Below are 13,973 nucleotides of genomic sequence, written 5' to 3' on the forward strand. Positions count from 1 at the left end.
GTCACATCTCCAAGAGGCCTTCCCACATCAAACCCTCTTCACCTTGACGCTATCTCCTTTCTGCGTCATCTCTGTGCTTGGATCCGTCTCCTTTAGGCACTTGATATTCACCCCACCCTCAGCCCCACAGCACTTATGTACGTATTGTAATTTATTTATATTAATTTCTGTCTCCCCTTTAGCTTTGCCAAACCACACCCATCCCCTCTTTCAAAGCCCTTCAAAAAAGCCACCTCTTCCAGGATGTCTTCCGTGATCAATCCTCCCCCCTTTCCCAACAGACCATATCGAATCATTTATTAACTTGTACTTTTATTATCTGTGTCGACTCTCACGCTCTCTTACCTACTGTCTACTGTGTTTGTCAATTTACACTCACTCATCTTTCCCCTTAGGCTCCTTGAGGACAGAGATAAATCAATCGATAGTCTTCTTACTGAGTGCTTCCTCTGTGCAGAGCACTACACTAGACTCTCAGAAAAGGACAATAGAATTAGTAGACACGAGCACCGTATTGAGGCCGCCCAGCTGAGTGGGGGCTACTGATCGGTTGATTTCTCGGCTCTCCAGTTTATGGATTCCAAGCCAGAGACCACGAGAGAAACTCCTTCAAAGCGCTTTCATTTATTTTAAAAAAAGAAATACAATGCAAACACATATTTGTGTCCTGGGATACAAATACGCACGATGTCATAAACGGAAAATTAATAACGAGAACCTGATTTGCTTCTCTTGGTATCCGAAGGCTGGAGTCACGATTAATCTGCTCTTGAGGACCCGAGATTTATTCTGGAAACCTGGATTTTAGTAGTGATAATAGCAGTAATAGTAGTATTTATTAAGTGCCTACTGTGTGCAGAACTCTGTATTAAGCAATGGGAAAATATACACAGGAGAGAATTAGACATGAAATGTGATGCCCGAAGGGTTCGCATTCTAATGAGGGGAGAGCAAATGGGTGCCAGATAAGGAACAATGAAACGATAGCAATACCCAAACGACACACAAGGCAAGGACCATGCTAGACGCGACAGGGACAGGGCACTGCTTAATTTGCTCTCCTGACTGGAGGAGGGGCTGATGGAAGGTTGTTACCGTCCAGTGACTCAAACACTGCATCAGTGTCATCAAAACCTGGAAAACTGGTTCTCTCAGTGGCCATTGGCCACCATGGGCCCTCAGCCTCTTCAGTAGAGGAGGCTCTCCCTCTTTTCTGAATGGAGCAACTTAGACCCAGTGACCTGTCCGACCCACTGGTGGGCGATGGATCCCCATGCAGCGGCCCACAGCTCCGTACGGTCACTGGGAGCGGAGTCGGAAGGCTGATAGCCAGAGAGGATGCCGGGTAGGCAATCCACTGGACGAGGTGCGGCTTCTTAGCCCTCTTTGGGTTCTGCAAGTTGTTCCCGATGGAAGACACAAACGGGTATAGGTCTGCCCCACTCCAACCCCCCGACCCTCTACTCCTGATATTTACTTCCCATATGTCAATCAATCATTGGTATTTATTGAGCGCTTACTGTGTGCAGAGCATCACACTAAGCACTTGGGAGAGTACAGTATAACAGAGTGGGTAGACACATTCCCTGACCGCAACAAGCTTACAGTCTAGAGGACAAGCTGACACATGACTCCAACAATAAGGAGACCCATTTAAAATAGGCAATGAGCAATGAAGCCTTTAAATGAGGGAATCCTTTCGAATGGGTCATTCGGAACGGCTGATTCCACCTGCGAACGCTTGGGGCCGAACGCTGGAGAGAAGGCCGAACTGAATCCACTGACGGCCCCGCCGGGTCTGAAGATGGGAGAATCGATCCATCGATAGCAACAGTGTTTTTGTTTATTACTTAGAACACAGCCATACTGATTTCTTTTCAAGCAAGTGAAAACTCAAAATGGGGTCCAGGCCCAGAAGAACTCATGCTCAGAATAACGGAGTGGTCCAACTGCAGTTAAACATAGGGAGTTTCAGCAACTGGCAGCAACCCCTCAAAGACCTGAGGGTATGGTTTCCTCCGGGAATGATTTCACTGGAGCTGTTGACAAGAGTGCTGGGGGAAAATCCAATGAAGAAAATTAAACCTCAGAGCGAGTTGAATTTTAGGGCAAGCAAGCCACTACCTTGATAGGAGAGCCAGGAAACTGAGCCATGGGATTGACCGGCAAGAGGGTCTGGAGTTGGGCAGGGCTGAAAAATCCCACGATGCAGTATACGGTTGGATGCTGCTTCTCCTCCTGGACTGGTTGGAAAGTTGTTGTTGGGTCCATGACAGCATGTCGGATCCGACATGGTGGGGACACACTTTTCTGAATTTTTCAGCATTCCAAGCACTGAGCACGTTATCACCCAGATGGAGAAGCAGCGTGACCTAGTGGAAAGACCATGGGCCCGAGAGGCAGAGGACCTGGGTTCTGATCCTGGCTCTGTCGCTTGTCTGCCATGTGACCTTGGGCAAATCACTTCACTTCTCTGTGCCTTAGTTACCTCATCTGTCAAATGGGGATTCAATATCTGTTCTCCCTCCTACTTAGACTGTGAGCCCCATGTGGGACCTGATGATCTTGTGATCTACCCAAGATAGTGTTCTTGTTTCTACCCCAGCGCTTAGTACACTACTTGGCACATAGCATTTAACAAATACCACGGTTACCTCGTGTAAAATAGGAATAAAGATGTGAGCCCTATGTGGGCCTGGGACTGTGACCAATTTGATCTTCTATCTACCCCAGCGCGTAGTACGGTGCCTGGCACCTAGTAAGCGCTTAACAAATACCATTTAAACAAAAATGGAGAGGGGAAAAATCAGTGGGAGTGGACAATCCATCCCTAAACATGGTTTCGCCAAGTGTCCTGTTACCACTTTTCCAGAGACAGAACACTGGACTGGCTGGACTTAATAATAATAATAATAATAATGATTTTTGAGGTAATTGTTAAGCGCTCACCATGTGCCAGGCACTGTACTAAGCGCTGGTGCGGATACAAGTAAATCAGGTTGGACACAGTCTCTGACCCATATGGGGGCTTAGTCTTCATTCCCGTTTTACAGATGAGGAAACTGAGGCATAGGGAAGTAGTGATTTGCCCAAGGTCACACGGCAGACAAGTGGTGGAGCCGGGATCAGAACCCAGGTCCTTCTGACTCCCAGGCCTGGGCTCTAGCCACTAGGACCACGCTGCTTCCTAGCCTGCATGCATGTGTGGCCTTGTGGCGTGGATTGAGGTTCTTATGGGCCCAGGGGCTCAGGGCTGGCTCTTCTAGCTGGGATCCTGGCCACAGACTTCTTGAACTGCTGGACAAGACTGGTTAGACTCTGGGCCTGAAAATTCAGATCCTCGAGATCCAACCTGGTTCTCTTTCCCAGGCTAAGTGTGGTTTTGGAATCTTCACCCTTTGGGCTGACTATATGGTCTCTGAGGCAGGGCAGATAGGGTTCCTGCAGGGATGAACCCTGGTTTTCTCCAAGACTTTGGACTCCCTGCCTTGGACATCCCAGGCTTTGTCAAGTCCGGCCAGCCTCTCACCTAAACATTTCATTAGATTGAGTTTCTCGGTGTGTTTTGCTGTAATGGGCTCTAAGGTGTCTAATAAATCAAGGTGGTGGGCTGGGATTTAGAAAAAAAAGTGTAAAAATGGGGTTGTTATAATGGGATTTTGCCTTGGATTTATAGAGTGTCTTTTCTCCTTAGAACTCATAGCCCTTTCACTTACACTGTCTGGTGTGTCCTCACATCCCGGTGAGGTGGGCCATTTCAGGGCGAGTTATCCCCATTTTACGGACTTGGAAACTGAGGCACAGAGAGGGATCCCTACTGTTAGGGATGGAGCTGGGGCTAGAATCCCAGCTCCAGGCACCTATTCTCAGGGACTCCGGTCAATGAATTCTACCTGTTCAACTCGAACTGAAGATCTCGACAGGGTTGGGAGCCAGCAGTGGCAGAGGAGAGCTAAAGGGAAAGTGGATCGATGCTTTACTGGAATTTACTCCCTCCCCCTTTCCAAGGATCTCCCTCTGCAACTTCCCAGAAGTGCCCATGATCACCACAAGCCTCTTTTACAGAAATCAGAGGTTGACAGAGAGGGCCCGATACCTGCGGAATAGGTCTTGGCAACAGGTTTCTATTTCCGGTGTGAAGCTGGGTAAGCTCGAGTTGAATGCATTTTCTAGTAAGCCATGGCACTCGACATCCAAAGAGGTGCCGGAAAGCATGCCTAGAATCGAACAGAACATTAGTGTCACGAAGAAGCAATGGAAAGCTCTCTGGGACTCCTGGCTGTATGCCCTCCAACTTTGGAATTTCTACCCATTCTCCACCCAAAGAGGCAGCTGACTCAGCCCATTACTCTCTGTAGTTGGTGTGAGGGAGATGTTACTTCAGCTGTCTGCTGGGTGACCTTGGGCAAGTCACTTAACTCAGTTGCCTCATCCGTAAAATAGGGGTTAAGACTGTGAGCCCCATGTGGAACATGGACTGTGTCCAACCTGATTATCTTGCACCGACTCCAGCGCTTTCTACAGTGCCTGGCACATAGCGCTTAACAAATACCATAAAAAGGCAAAAACAGAAACTGGAAAACTGGGCCCTCCGTTCGTTCGGGTAGAAAAGTGACGGTAGCCTAAAACACTGACTGCCTTCTGGGCGTTTGGTGGCATGACACGGAAAACACAATACTGTACCAGCGATGCAGGCCGTCATGAAGCAGGCGACAGTGCCAGCAATCAGGGCTCTAATGGCACCTTTGGAGATGTCGTGCTTTCTGGTAGGTGCCATGGAAGCTGGGAAATGGAGAGAAAAATAAGTGTAGGATGATGGTCTCTATGTTTTGCATCAGAGCCCGGAAGGTACGGTCTCCAGCCCGCTGTGGGTGACCGGAAATTTGAGTCTGGGTTCATTCATCCGTTCATTCGATCGTATTTACTGGGCCGTCTACAGCGATGGGAAAGTCAGGGGGAGGACAGGGTTTGGGTGGGAAGATAAAGCGTTCTGTTTTGGACATGTTAAGTTTGAGGCGACGGAAGGACAACCAAGTAGAGACGTCTTAAAGGCAGAAGGAGATGTGAGACTGCAGAGAGGGAGAGACATAAGGGCTGGAGATGGAGATTTGGGTATCATCTGCATAAAGGTGGTGGTTGAAGTCATGGGAGCGAACGAGTTCTCCAAGGGAGTGGATATAGATGGAGAATAGAAGGGGGCCCAGAACTAAACCTCAAGGGAGGGACAACCACCATTAGGGGGTGGGAGGCAGAGGAGGAGCCCGTGAAGGAGATTGAGAATGAACTGGGTGAGGGGACGCTACACTACACTTTCTGGACCGAAGCCCTAGACGGAGGTGTCTCTGGGCTTAGTCAGGCAAGAACCCAGCCTGGAAGTCATCCAAACTCTTCCACTTTGAGAGGGCCTTCGGGCTATGATGTTCAGACTGTTTGGGGAATGACCTGCTGAGAGCCAAACCCCTGGTGTCTACTGTCCTAGAAAGCCTCAAGGTTTCACCTCTTAGCCAGCCCCTGACTGCAGTTTGTCATTCATACATCCAACGGGAGTCCCTGCAGATTCGAGGCACAGGCAAAAATATAACCTCAGGGGAGTTCTTGGAAGATGAAAGGATAGAGAAGAGGATGCTGCTAGCACAGCCTAGTTATATAAATGTCTAGACTCTCTATTGGAGGTGAGAAGTCAGCCTCTCTGTCTCTCCCTGCCTCCTCTCTCTCTCTCTCTCTCTCTCTCTCTCTCACACACACACACACAATTCTGGGGGCTACATTTTCCAGAGTCCTCTGGCAGATGTGAACTTTGGGGAAGATGTGGGATTGGCCAATAGAGAGCTGGGAGGAGCTCAGCCAATCAGCAGGTCAGAGATTTTTTTTCTTAAATCAAAGACAGATGGGCCTCCATGTTCTGGCTCCTCTCCTCCCCCTCCCCGCGCTGTTTTGGCAAGCTGCTCTGCTATCACCACATGGATAGACTGTAATACTTAGGGTCCAATTAAGCTTGTAAATTCCCCGGGGTCCCCAGCCTCTTGCTATACACCATGTCTCTGTCTAGATAGCATCAGGCACTTTAGAGGTCTGCCTTGATCATCCATGTACAAGCTTCAGCTTTCAAAGGCAAAAATATGGAAGGGCAAACAGGGAAAATTTGGCATATCTGTGTTTTAAGGGCGTCGGACGCTGCGTCCTAGGATGTCGCCCCTCTTCGGGGCAGTTGAGGGCAACAACCTGCTGGAAGAGAAGGGGTGGCATCTCTTTAGGTGGCCCCAATGAAACCCAAAGGCCCAGAGTCAGCCGTTTCACTTACACAGTCCTCCGATCACAATCCCCAGAGAACCGAAATTGGCAAAGCCACAGAGGGCATAGGTGGCGATGATTTCGGAGCGGACCTACAAGCAAGGAGACACATTCAAACCCATTAGGTGTGGTTGGTTTGACTCAGGCCCTCCCCGCCTGATGTCTAACATGTACCCACCTCGTCCCCGGCTCAAGGGCTCAAGCCCTGGGTGGTGAGGGGGAGGGGAGGCGGGACAGTAAAAGCACTGTGGCCAAGAGGAAAGAGCCTGGTTCTGGGAGTCATAGGCTGCCGGTTCTAATCCTGCCTCTGCCACTTGTCTGCTCGGTGACCTTGGACAAATCTCTTCACTTCTCTGTGCCTCAGACACCTCGTCTATAAAATGGGGATTAAGACTGTGAGCCCTGTGTGGGACAGAGATTGCGTCCAACTTGATGATCTTGTATCTACCCCAGCAGTTAGTATAGTGCCTGGTACGTACTAAGTGCTTAACAACAACAAAAAAGGGTGGGGGTGGGGGACTTAAGTAGCTGTTCAGAGTGCTTCGGGTACACAAGAATCCTACTCCTGCTGCCCACGTCAGGTTGGAGTTTGGTTATGGAGGGAGGACAGACCAGCTCTTGGACATTGATCCAAAAAAAATATTTAAAAAACACAAAAAATGGTATTTGGTAAGTGCTTATTATGTGCCGGGCACTGTGCCATTTTGAGAAAACTAATGGAGCTTAAGACTTAGGGAAAAAGTCAGGAATGCAGGCTTTAAAACTGTCCAGAGTTCCTTTTCCTTCCTTTATTAACTTAGTTCATAAGTCTCTTATTCAAGGCTACTGAGTGGCTTAAGTAAGTTCCCCTTTCACCATATTTTCTGAGAACACTTTTGTGGCTATTTCTAATCACCATGCTTAGGGAAGGCATGAAAAGTGATTTCAAGAGAGTGTTCCATCAGCTTTTCCTGGAAATGCTTTTTGTTTCGCGGATCGCCCTCCTCTCTCCCCTCCCCCAGTTCTTGCTCTTCTTTTTGCCCAGTGGGTTTGGAGTGCGGGCGGGACTGGTTGGGAAGCCGTGGGGTTGCCGGAGCAGAACAGAGAGGCAATGCACAGAAGCTGCTGGGATTATATTGTACCTTGCTACCGGCCTCATTCGCTCCTGCAGGCTAGAAGTCAGGGGCCCTCTGGGCTAGGCCTTGTTTATTGTTACATTGTACACCCCCAAGCGCTTAGTACAGTGCTCTGTACCCAGTAAGTGTTCAATAAATACGATTGACTGACTGGTCGCGCAAAGCCCTAATTTCGGGTCCTAGGAAGGGTAGAGAATTCCGGTAGAGAATTTCAGAAGGCTGAGGGTGGATCCTAAAGGGAGCAGAGGAGACGGGGAAGAGGGGGAAGAAGGAAGGAGGATGGGAAAAAAGGTGCTTTTTCTACCACCAGTGTCCTATCAATTTATATATTCTAGTTTCAAAGCACTGATTCATTCACCTATTCATCTTTCCATTCCCTTTTCCCTTCTCTCTGTAACATATTCGGTATCCATCTCCCTGAGGGCAGGGATAGTGTCCCTGATCTCTGTTGCCAACTCCCAAGGGCTTTGAATATGGTAGGTCTTCAATAAATACTATTACTTGAAACCCCAAGTTCACGAAGCGGAAAAATGAAGATACTCACAGACATATATTGCTGTACACCGTCAATAAACTTTGGTCCGGCCTGCTTTCGTAACTTGATCAATTTGGACAGATGTTCATAAGCTACAAATTCATTGAAGAAAGTCTTGTAGCCGAGGAGCTCACCAACCATGAAACTGTCTTGCCAGTCAATCCCCATCAAAAAGGATAAGGGCATGAAGACATAGGAACAGATTATCTACGAAAGCAAGCATAGCATTTATGTACGTATTTGTAATTGATTTATTTATATTAATGTCTGTCTCCCCCTCTAGACTGTGAGCTCGTTGTGGGCAGGGAATGTGTCTGTTTATTGTTATATTGTACTCTCTCAAGCGCTTAGTACTGTGCTTTGCACATAGTAAGTGCTCAATAAATACGATTGACTGACTGACTGACAAGCACAGAATAACTCCCATTTGAACAAGGGAAGCAGCGTGGCCTTTTGGAAAGGGTGAAGTCCTGAGAATCAGGAGACTCCGGTTCTACTCCAGGGCTTAGTTACACAGTAAGTCCTTAAGTTCCATTATTAGTAGTATTATTATTATTAGGCCAGAATTTCTCCTTGGGCATCTACTCCAGGGCTTAGTGCAGAGTTTATCACACAGTAAATGCTTAAGTTCCATTATTATTATTATTAGGCCAGAATTTCTCCAGAATGGGCAGAATCCGATGGGATCTCCAGTGAGGCCTAGTGGTGAGAGCCTGGACCTGGGAGTGCTCTTCCACTTGCGTGCTGTGTGACCGTGGGCAAGTCACTTAACATCTCTGGGCCTCAGTTACCTCATCTGTAAAATAGGGATTAAACACTTGTTCGCCCTCCCCTTTAGATTGTGAGCCCTGTGTAGGATAGGGACTGTGCCCGGCCTGATTATCATATACTTACTCCAGTGTTTAATACAGTGCTTGGCACACAGTAAGTGCTTGATAAATACTGTTATTCCAGAATGGGAAGCAGCAGAACCTAGCGGCAAGAGCACGGGCCTGGGAGTCAGAGGGATCTGGGTTCTAAAGCCGGCTTCGCCACTTGTCTGCTGTGTGATCTTGGGCAAGTCACTTCACTTCTCTCTGCCTCAGTTACCTCACCTGTAAAATGGGGATTAAGACTGTGAGCCCCATGTGGGACAGGGTCTGTGTCCAACCTGATGACTTTGCATCTACCTCAGTGCTTAGAACAGTGCTTGGCACAAAGTAAGCGCTTAAGAGAGACCGTGATTAATAATGATTAGGATGGGAGTGGGGCTTTGGGGATAGGTCGGGATATGGATGAAGCTTCCAATGTCCCCTGAAGAGGTCAGGATTGTGGGTCTCCCTCACAAACACTAAAATTGTAACAACCCATCACCATAAGCACCAAGAGAGCCTAAAAGAATATTACCTTAAAACTCAGCTGGGGATAGTTGTACATGTTCCCCAGCCAGGAGAGTGCAGAGTCTACGAAAGCCAACAGGGACAGGAATGCAATCAGGTTTACTGTGATGTTCGCCACCAGGGAGATAGAAGAGGAGGCGCCCTGACTGGCTGCTTCCAGGAGGTTGATCGCGTCCCTTTAACCAAAAAAGTGGAATTTGAATGCTAAAGAGCCATTTCCAATCCAAAGACAGGGCTGTTTCCAACAATAACAACAGAATACCCAAAGCCTCTGCTTTGACCACAATATATCACAAAGAATCATAGGAAGGAATGTAAAAGTCGGCTCTTCCAACTTGGTATGAAGACATTTCCCTGGTGTCTGGTAGGCACTCTCACTTGGAAAGAGAACTTACTTCACAACCAGTGTCTGACTCGACCAGAAAAGTAAACGTTACTTCAGTTTGGCTATTGCGAATTAAGGGAAAAAAATCAATTCACACTCTTCTCCCCACCCCCGTTATTACTGTTGTCATAGTGTTTCTTCTGAGGGTAAAAAAGCGAATTATTGGAAGACAAATTCTTCACCTCAGGATTCTAATGGAAAAAAAAAAGCAGTCCCAATCTCTCTGTCTCCTGTCTTCCCAATCCATTTGCCCAATTTCATCGAGAAAGGTCCTGGATCAGAGATGCTGAGGAATCTTGCCTGATTAATCCCGATTTTACATTGCAATTAGCAAGCCAAGCTATTGAGCTTCTGCTCTTAATTCATCATTCCTCAACTGGGGATTTTCTGTAGGGAACGGGAAAATGTCAGTTGTAAAAGTGCACCTGTATCTGAACTTCATGGCATGGCCTAGTGGATAAACCATGGGCCTGGGGGGCAGCAGGACCTGGGTTCTAATCCTGGCTCCACCACTTGTCTGCTGTGTGACCTTGGGCAAGTCACTCAATTTCTCTGTGCCTCAGTTACCTCATCTGTAAAATGGGGATTATGGCCGTGAGCCCCATGTGGGACAGGGACTGTGTCCAATCTGATTAGCTGGTATCTACACCAGTGCTTACAGCAGTGCTTGACACACAGTAAACGCTTAACAAATACCATCATCATCATCATCATCATCATCATCATTATTCTTTTCCTGCGTGATACAGCAGTACGCCTGAGAACTTGTGTGGGAACTTGCCTTGTCACAGACAGATGGGTGAATAACGCTCCACTTACCCTTTCTCTATCTTCATGGAATCCTTGAAGATTATTTTAGGCTTCTTGGTCTCAGGCCAAAACAACTTAGCAATTGCCAGCGATGCAGGGGCAGACATTACTGAAGCAGTTAACAAATGTGAGGCTGGAACCTGGAATTCCCAAAGGAAAAATTTAAGGGAAACATTCTTGGTAAGTATGATATCCCTTCAGAAGGCAATGTGTCGTCACAGGAGAACTTAAACCTCGGCAAGGAGGCATTTAAAAAGTCAAGTTCGTGGGAGTCAGGAGAGCAAAAATAAATGATTTTATAGAGATAGAGTTGAGGTAGAGAAGGCCAACCCTACAATATATTAGAAGAGTGACTAGTACTGCACTGGCTATCATAGTCGCCTAGGGAAAGCGCTTAGTACCGTGCTCTGCACACAATAAGTGCTCAATAAATACCATCGGTGATGATGATAGAAACAAATAACTTCCTGCCTTGGGTGAGATTGTATCTAAACTACACCAGAAAATGGGATTCTGGCCTCAATCAATCAGTGGTATTTATTGAGCATTCTCTGTGTGCAAAGTACTGTACCGAGTGCTTGGGAGAGTCCAATAGAGTTAGTAGACACGATCCCTACCCTTAAGGAGCTTGCCATCTAATGGAGGAGGCAGACATTAAGATAAATTACAAGTCGGGAGAAACAACGGAGTGTAAAGATAATAATTGTGGTATTTGTTAATCGCTTACTATGTGCCAGGTACTGAACTAAGCACTGGGGTAGATACAAGATAATTGGGTTGGACACAATCCCTGTCCCACATAGAGCTCACAGTCTTAATCCCCATTTTACAGATGAGGAAACTGAAGGCCCAGAGAAGTGAAATTAATTGTCCAAGGTCAGACAGCAGACAAGTGGCAGAGCCAGGTCCTCTGACTGCCAGGCCCGTGCTCTTTCCATTAAGTCTCGCTGATTCTCAGTGTACATTAGTGCAACATGGGGGGGTGGGGAGGGATGAGTACCAAGTTCTTAGGTAACGTGGAAGTGCTGCAGTTGCAGCTGGGGGGATATAAGGTGGGGAATGGAGTAACCATCAAGGAAGGCTTCCTGGAGGAGGTGTGATTTCAGGAGGGACTCGAAGATGGGGAGAGCAGTGCTCTGCAAGATTTGAAGGGGGAGGGAGTCCCAGGCCGAAGGGAAGACATCAATAAGTGGTCGGTGACAAGAGCGATGAGAACGGGGTGCGGTGCGTGGCTTGGTTTGGCTTCAGTGGGTTCCCTTTAATTCTGGTCCTAAGGGATGTGGTAAACAATAATTCCCATTTCCCATGGCTTAACTTCCCTCCCTGTGAGAACAGTGTGAGTTTCCTTAATGTAGGTTTGCTGATCCTGGAACCCAGCTCTTTAGAGCTGTGTGTACTTAAAATAGGTTCTGTGATTAAATCTACAGGAATTCATTCAGTCTTATTTATTAAGCACTAACTGTGTGCAGAGGAATGAGTAAACCTAGCTCCTTGAGGGTTATTACTTCCAATTTTGTGGAACTTGGTAGCTCAGGTACTAAGCAACCTTGGGCTCTCAAAAACTTTCTCTTTCTTCCAAAAGTGCCTTTGACCTTCTCAGCCACTCTGACCCTGTCTCCCTTCCATCAGTCAATCGATCAATGGTAATTTTTTTATGGTATTTAGTAAATGGTTACTATGTGCCAGGCACTGTTCTAAGCACTGGGGTAGATACAAGCTAATCAGGTTGGACACAGTCCCTGGCCCAAATGGGGCTCACTGTCTTCATCCCCATTTTACAGATGAGGTAACTGAGGCCCAGAAAAGTGAAGTGACTTGCCCAAGGTCACATAGCAGATAAGTGGCAAAGCCGGGATTAGAACCCTTCCTTCCAGGCACTGTACTAAATGCTTGGGAGAGAGTACAATATAACAATCGGTAGACATGTTCCCAGCCCACAAGCAGTTTACAGTCTAGAGGAGGAGACAGACATTAATGTAAATAAATGTCACGGATGTATACATAAGTGCTGTGGGGCGGGTGTGTGTGTGTGTGTGTGTGTGTGTGTGTGTGGTGAAAATCCAAGTTCAAGGGTGACGCAGAAGGGAGTAGGAGAAGAGGAAATGAGGGCCTAGTAGGGGAAGGCCTCTCGGAGGAGGTGTATTTTCAGTAAGGCTTTGAAGGTGGGGAGAGTGATGGCCTGTCAGATATGAAGAGGGAGGGCGTTCCAGGTCAGAGGCAGAAGGTGGGCAAGGGTTCGGTGGTGAGATAGACGAGATCTAGGTACAGGAACCTTGCAAAATCAAGAGGCTCTCTGGCTGTCTCTATACAAGGAAAGGTGGAATGGGAGGGAGGGGAGAGGGGAGGTTCAGGCTGGCACAATGAAGAGGCTGAGAGCTGATAATCTTTCACTTCAGAAATACAACATCCATAAAGAAAACGACGCTAAGCCGTCTCTGACTAAGAATAAGGCCATCTCCTCAAAGCCAGCATTTTAAGATCACATTTGAAATGGGATAAGTGTGTATTTTTTTGTGAGTTAAGGTTTTACTTTGCTCTACCTAAGAATCATTATTAGATCATTTGTGGCCCATTTGAATTAGGTATGCATCAATTGGTGTCCTTTTCATGCATTTACACTCAATGTAACCATTTTGCTCTTTGGAATAGAGACTCTCTTTGTTTTGTCAATCTGTGTCGCTGCCTCTCTCTCTTTCCCTCTCCAGCCTCTTTAAAGACATTAACATTTGTTCATTAAATCTAAATGCAGGTGGAGAGGATTGCATGATGGAGACTGAGTTAAAATGGGCTCCGTGAGGGGATGGGAAGGTCAGGAAGGAGAATGAGAGGACTCTGGTGTCAACTGGAAATGCTAGAGGCTGCCAAAGGAAAATCCCCTGGGGTAACAATGTTAATGATCTCACCGGGTTTGGGTGTCAGGGAGAAATTCAAAGCACATTTTTGATGATATTCATCCATTCAGTTGTATTTATTCATTCATTCATTCAATCTTATTTATTGAGCGCTTACTGTGGACAGAGCACTACACTAAGCGCTTGGGAGAGTACAGTACAACAATAAACAGACACATTCCCTGCCTGCAACGAGCTTACAGTTTAGAGAGGGAGACAGACATTCATATAAATAAATCAATTATAGATCTGTACATACGTGCCATGGGGCTGGGATAGGGGAATGAATAAATCGGGGACATCAAAGATGTTCAGTGGTTTCCCAACCACCTCCCTCTCAAACAGAAACTCCTTATCATCGACTTGAAAGCTCTCAATCACCTACCTTCTTTCTGACCTGGCTGATTTCCTACTCCAGTCCAACCCGCACACTTAAATACCCTAACACCAACCTACTCACTGTCCCTCCATCTTGTCCATCTCACCCATGTCCTGCCTCTGGCCTGGAATTCCTTTCCCCTTCATATTCGACAGACCACCTCTCTCCCCTTCTTCAGAGCTTTATTA

The 13,973-nt window shown here is 47.1% G+C and overlaps 1 protein-coding gene across 2 annotated transcripts in view; it reads right to left on the reverse strand.

The window, feature by feature from the left end:
* Positions 1-604: 604 nt before the first annotated feature.
* SLC28A3 (solute carrier family 28 member 3) overlaps positions 605-13,973 on the reverse strand; it is a 44,830-nt gene continuing 31,461 nt past the window's right edge. For both annotated transcript variants that reach the window (XM_029056054.2, XM_029056055.1), the window contains 7 exons: positions 10,525-10,655; positions 9,328-9,496; positions 7,951-8,148; positions 6,302-6,383; positions 4,684-4,782; positions 4,097-4,217; positions 605-2,054 (listed from right to left, as the gene is read on the reverse strand). In XM_029056054.2, the coding sequence (XP_028911887.1) occupies positions 1,928-2,054; positions 4,097-4,217; positions 4,684-4,782; positions 6,302-6,383; positions 7,951-8,148; positions 9,328-9,496; positions 10,525-10,655 (927 nt within the window). In that variant the 3' untranslated portion in view covers positions 605-1,927. The remainder of the gene's footprint in view (positions 2,055-4,096; positions 4,218-4,683; positions 4,783-6,301; positions 6,384-7,950; positions 8,149-9,327; positions 9,497-10,524; positions 10,656-13,973) is intronic.

Source organism: Ornithorhynchus anatinus, chromosome X5 (assembly GCF_004115215.2).
Source record: "Ornithorhynchus anatinus isolate Pmale09 chromosome X5, mOrnAna1.pri.v4, whole genome shotgun sequence".
Taxonomy (NCBI): Eukaryota; Metazoa; Chordata; class Mammalia; order Monotremata; family Ornithorhynchidae; genus Ornithorhynchus; species Ornithorhynchus anatinus.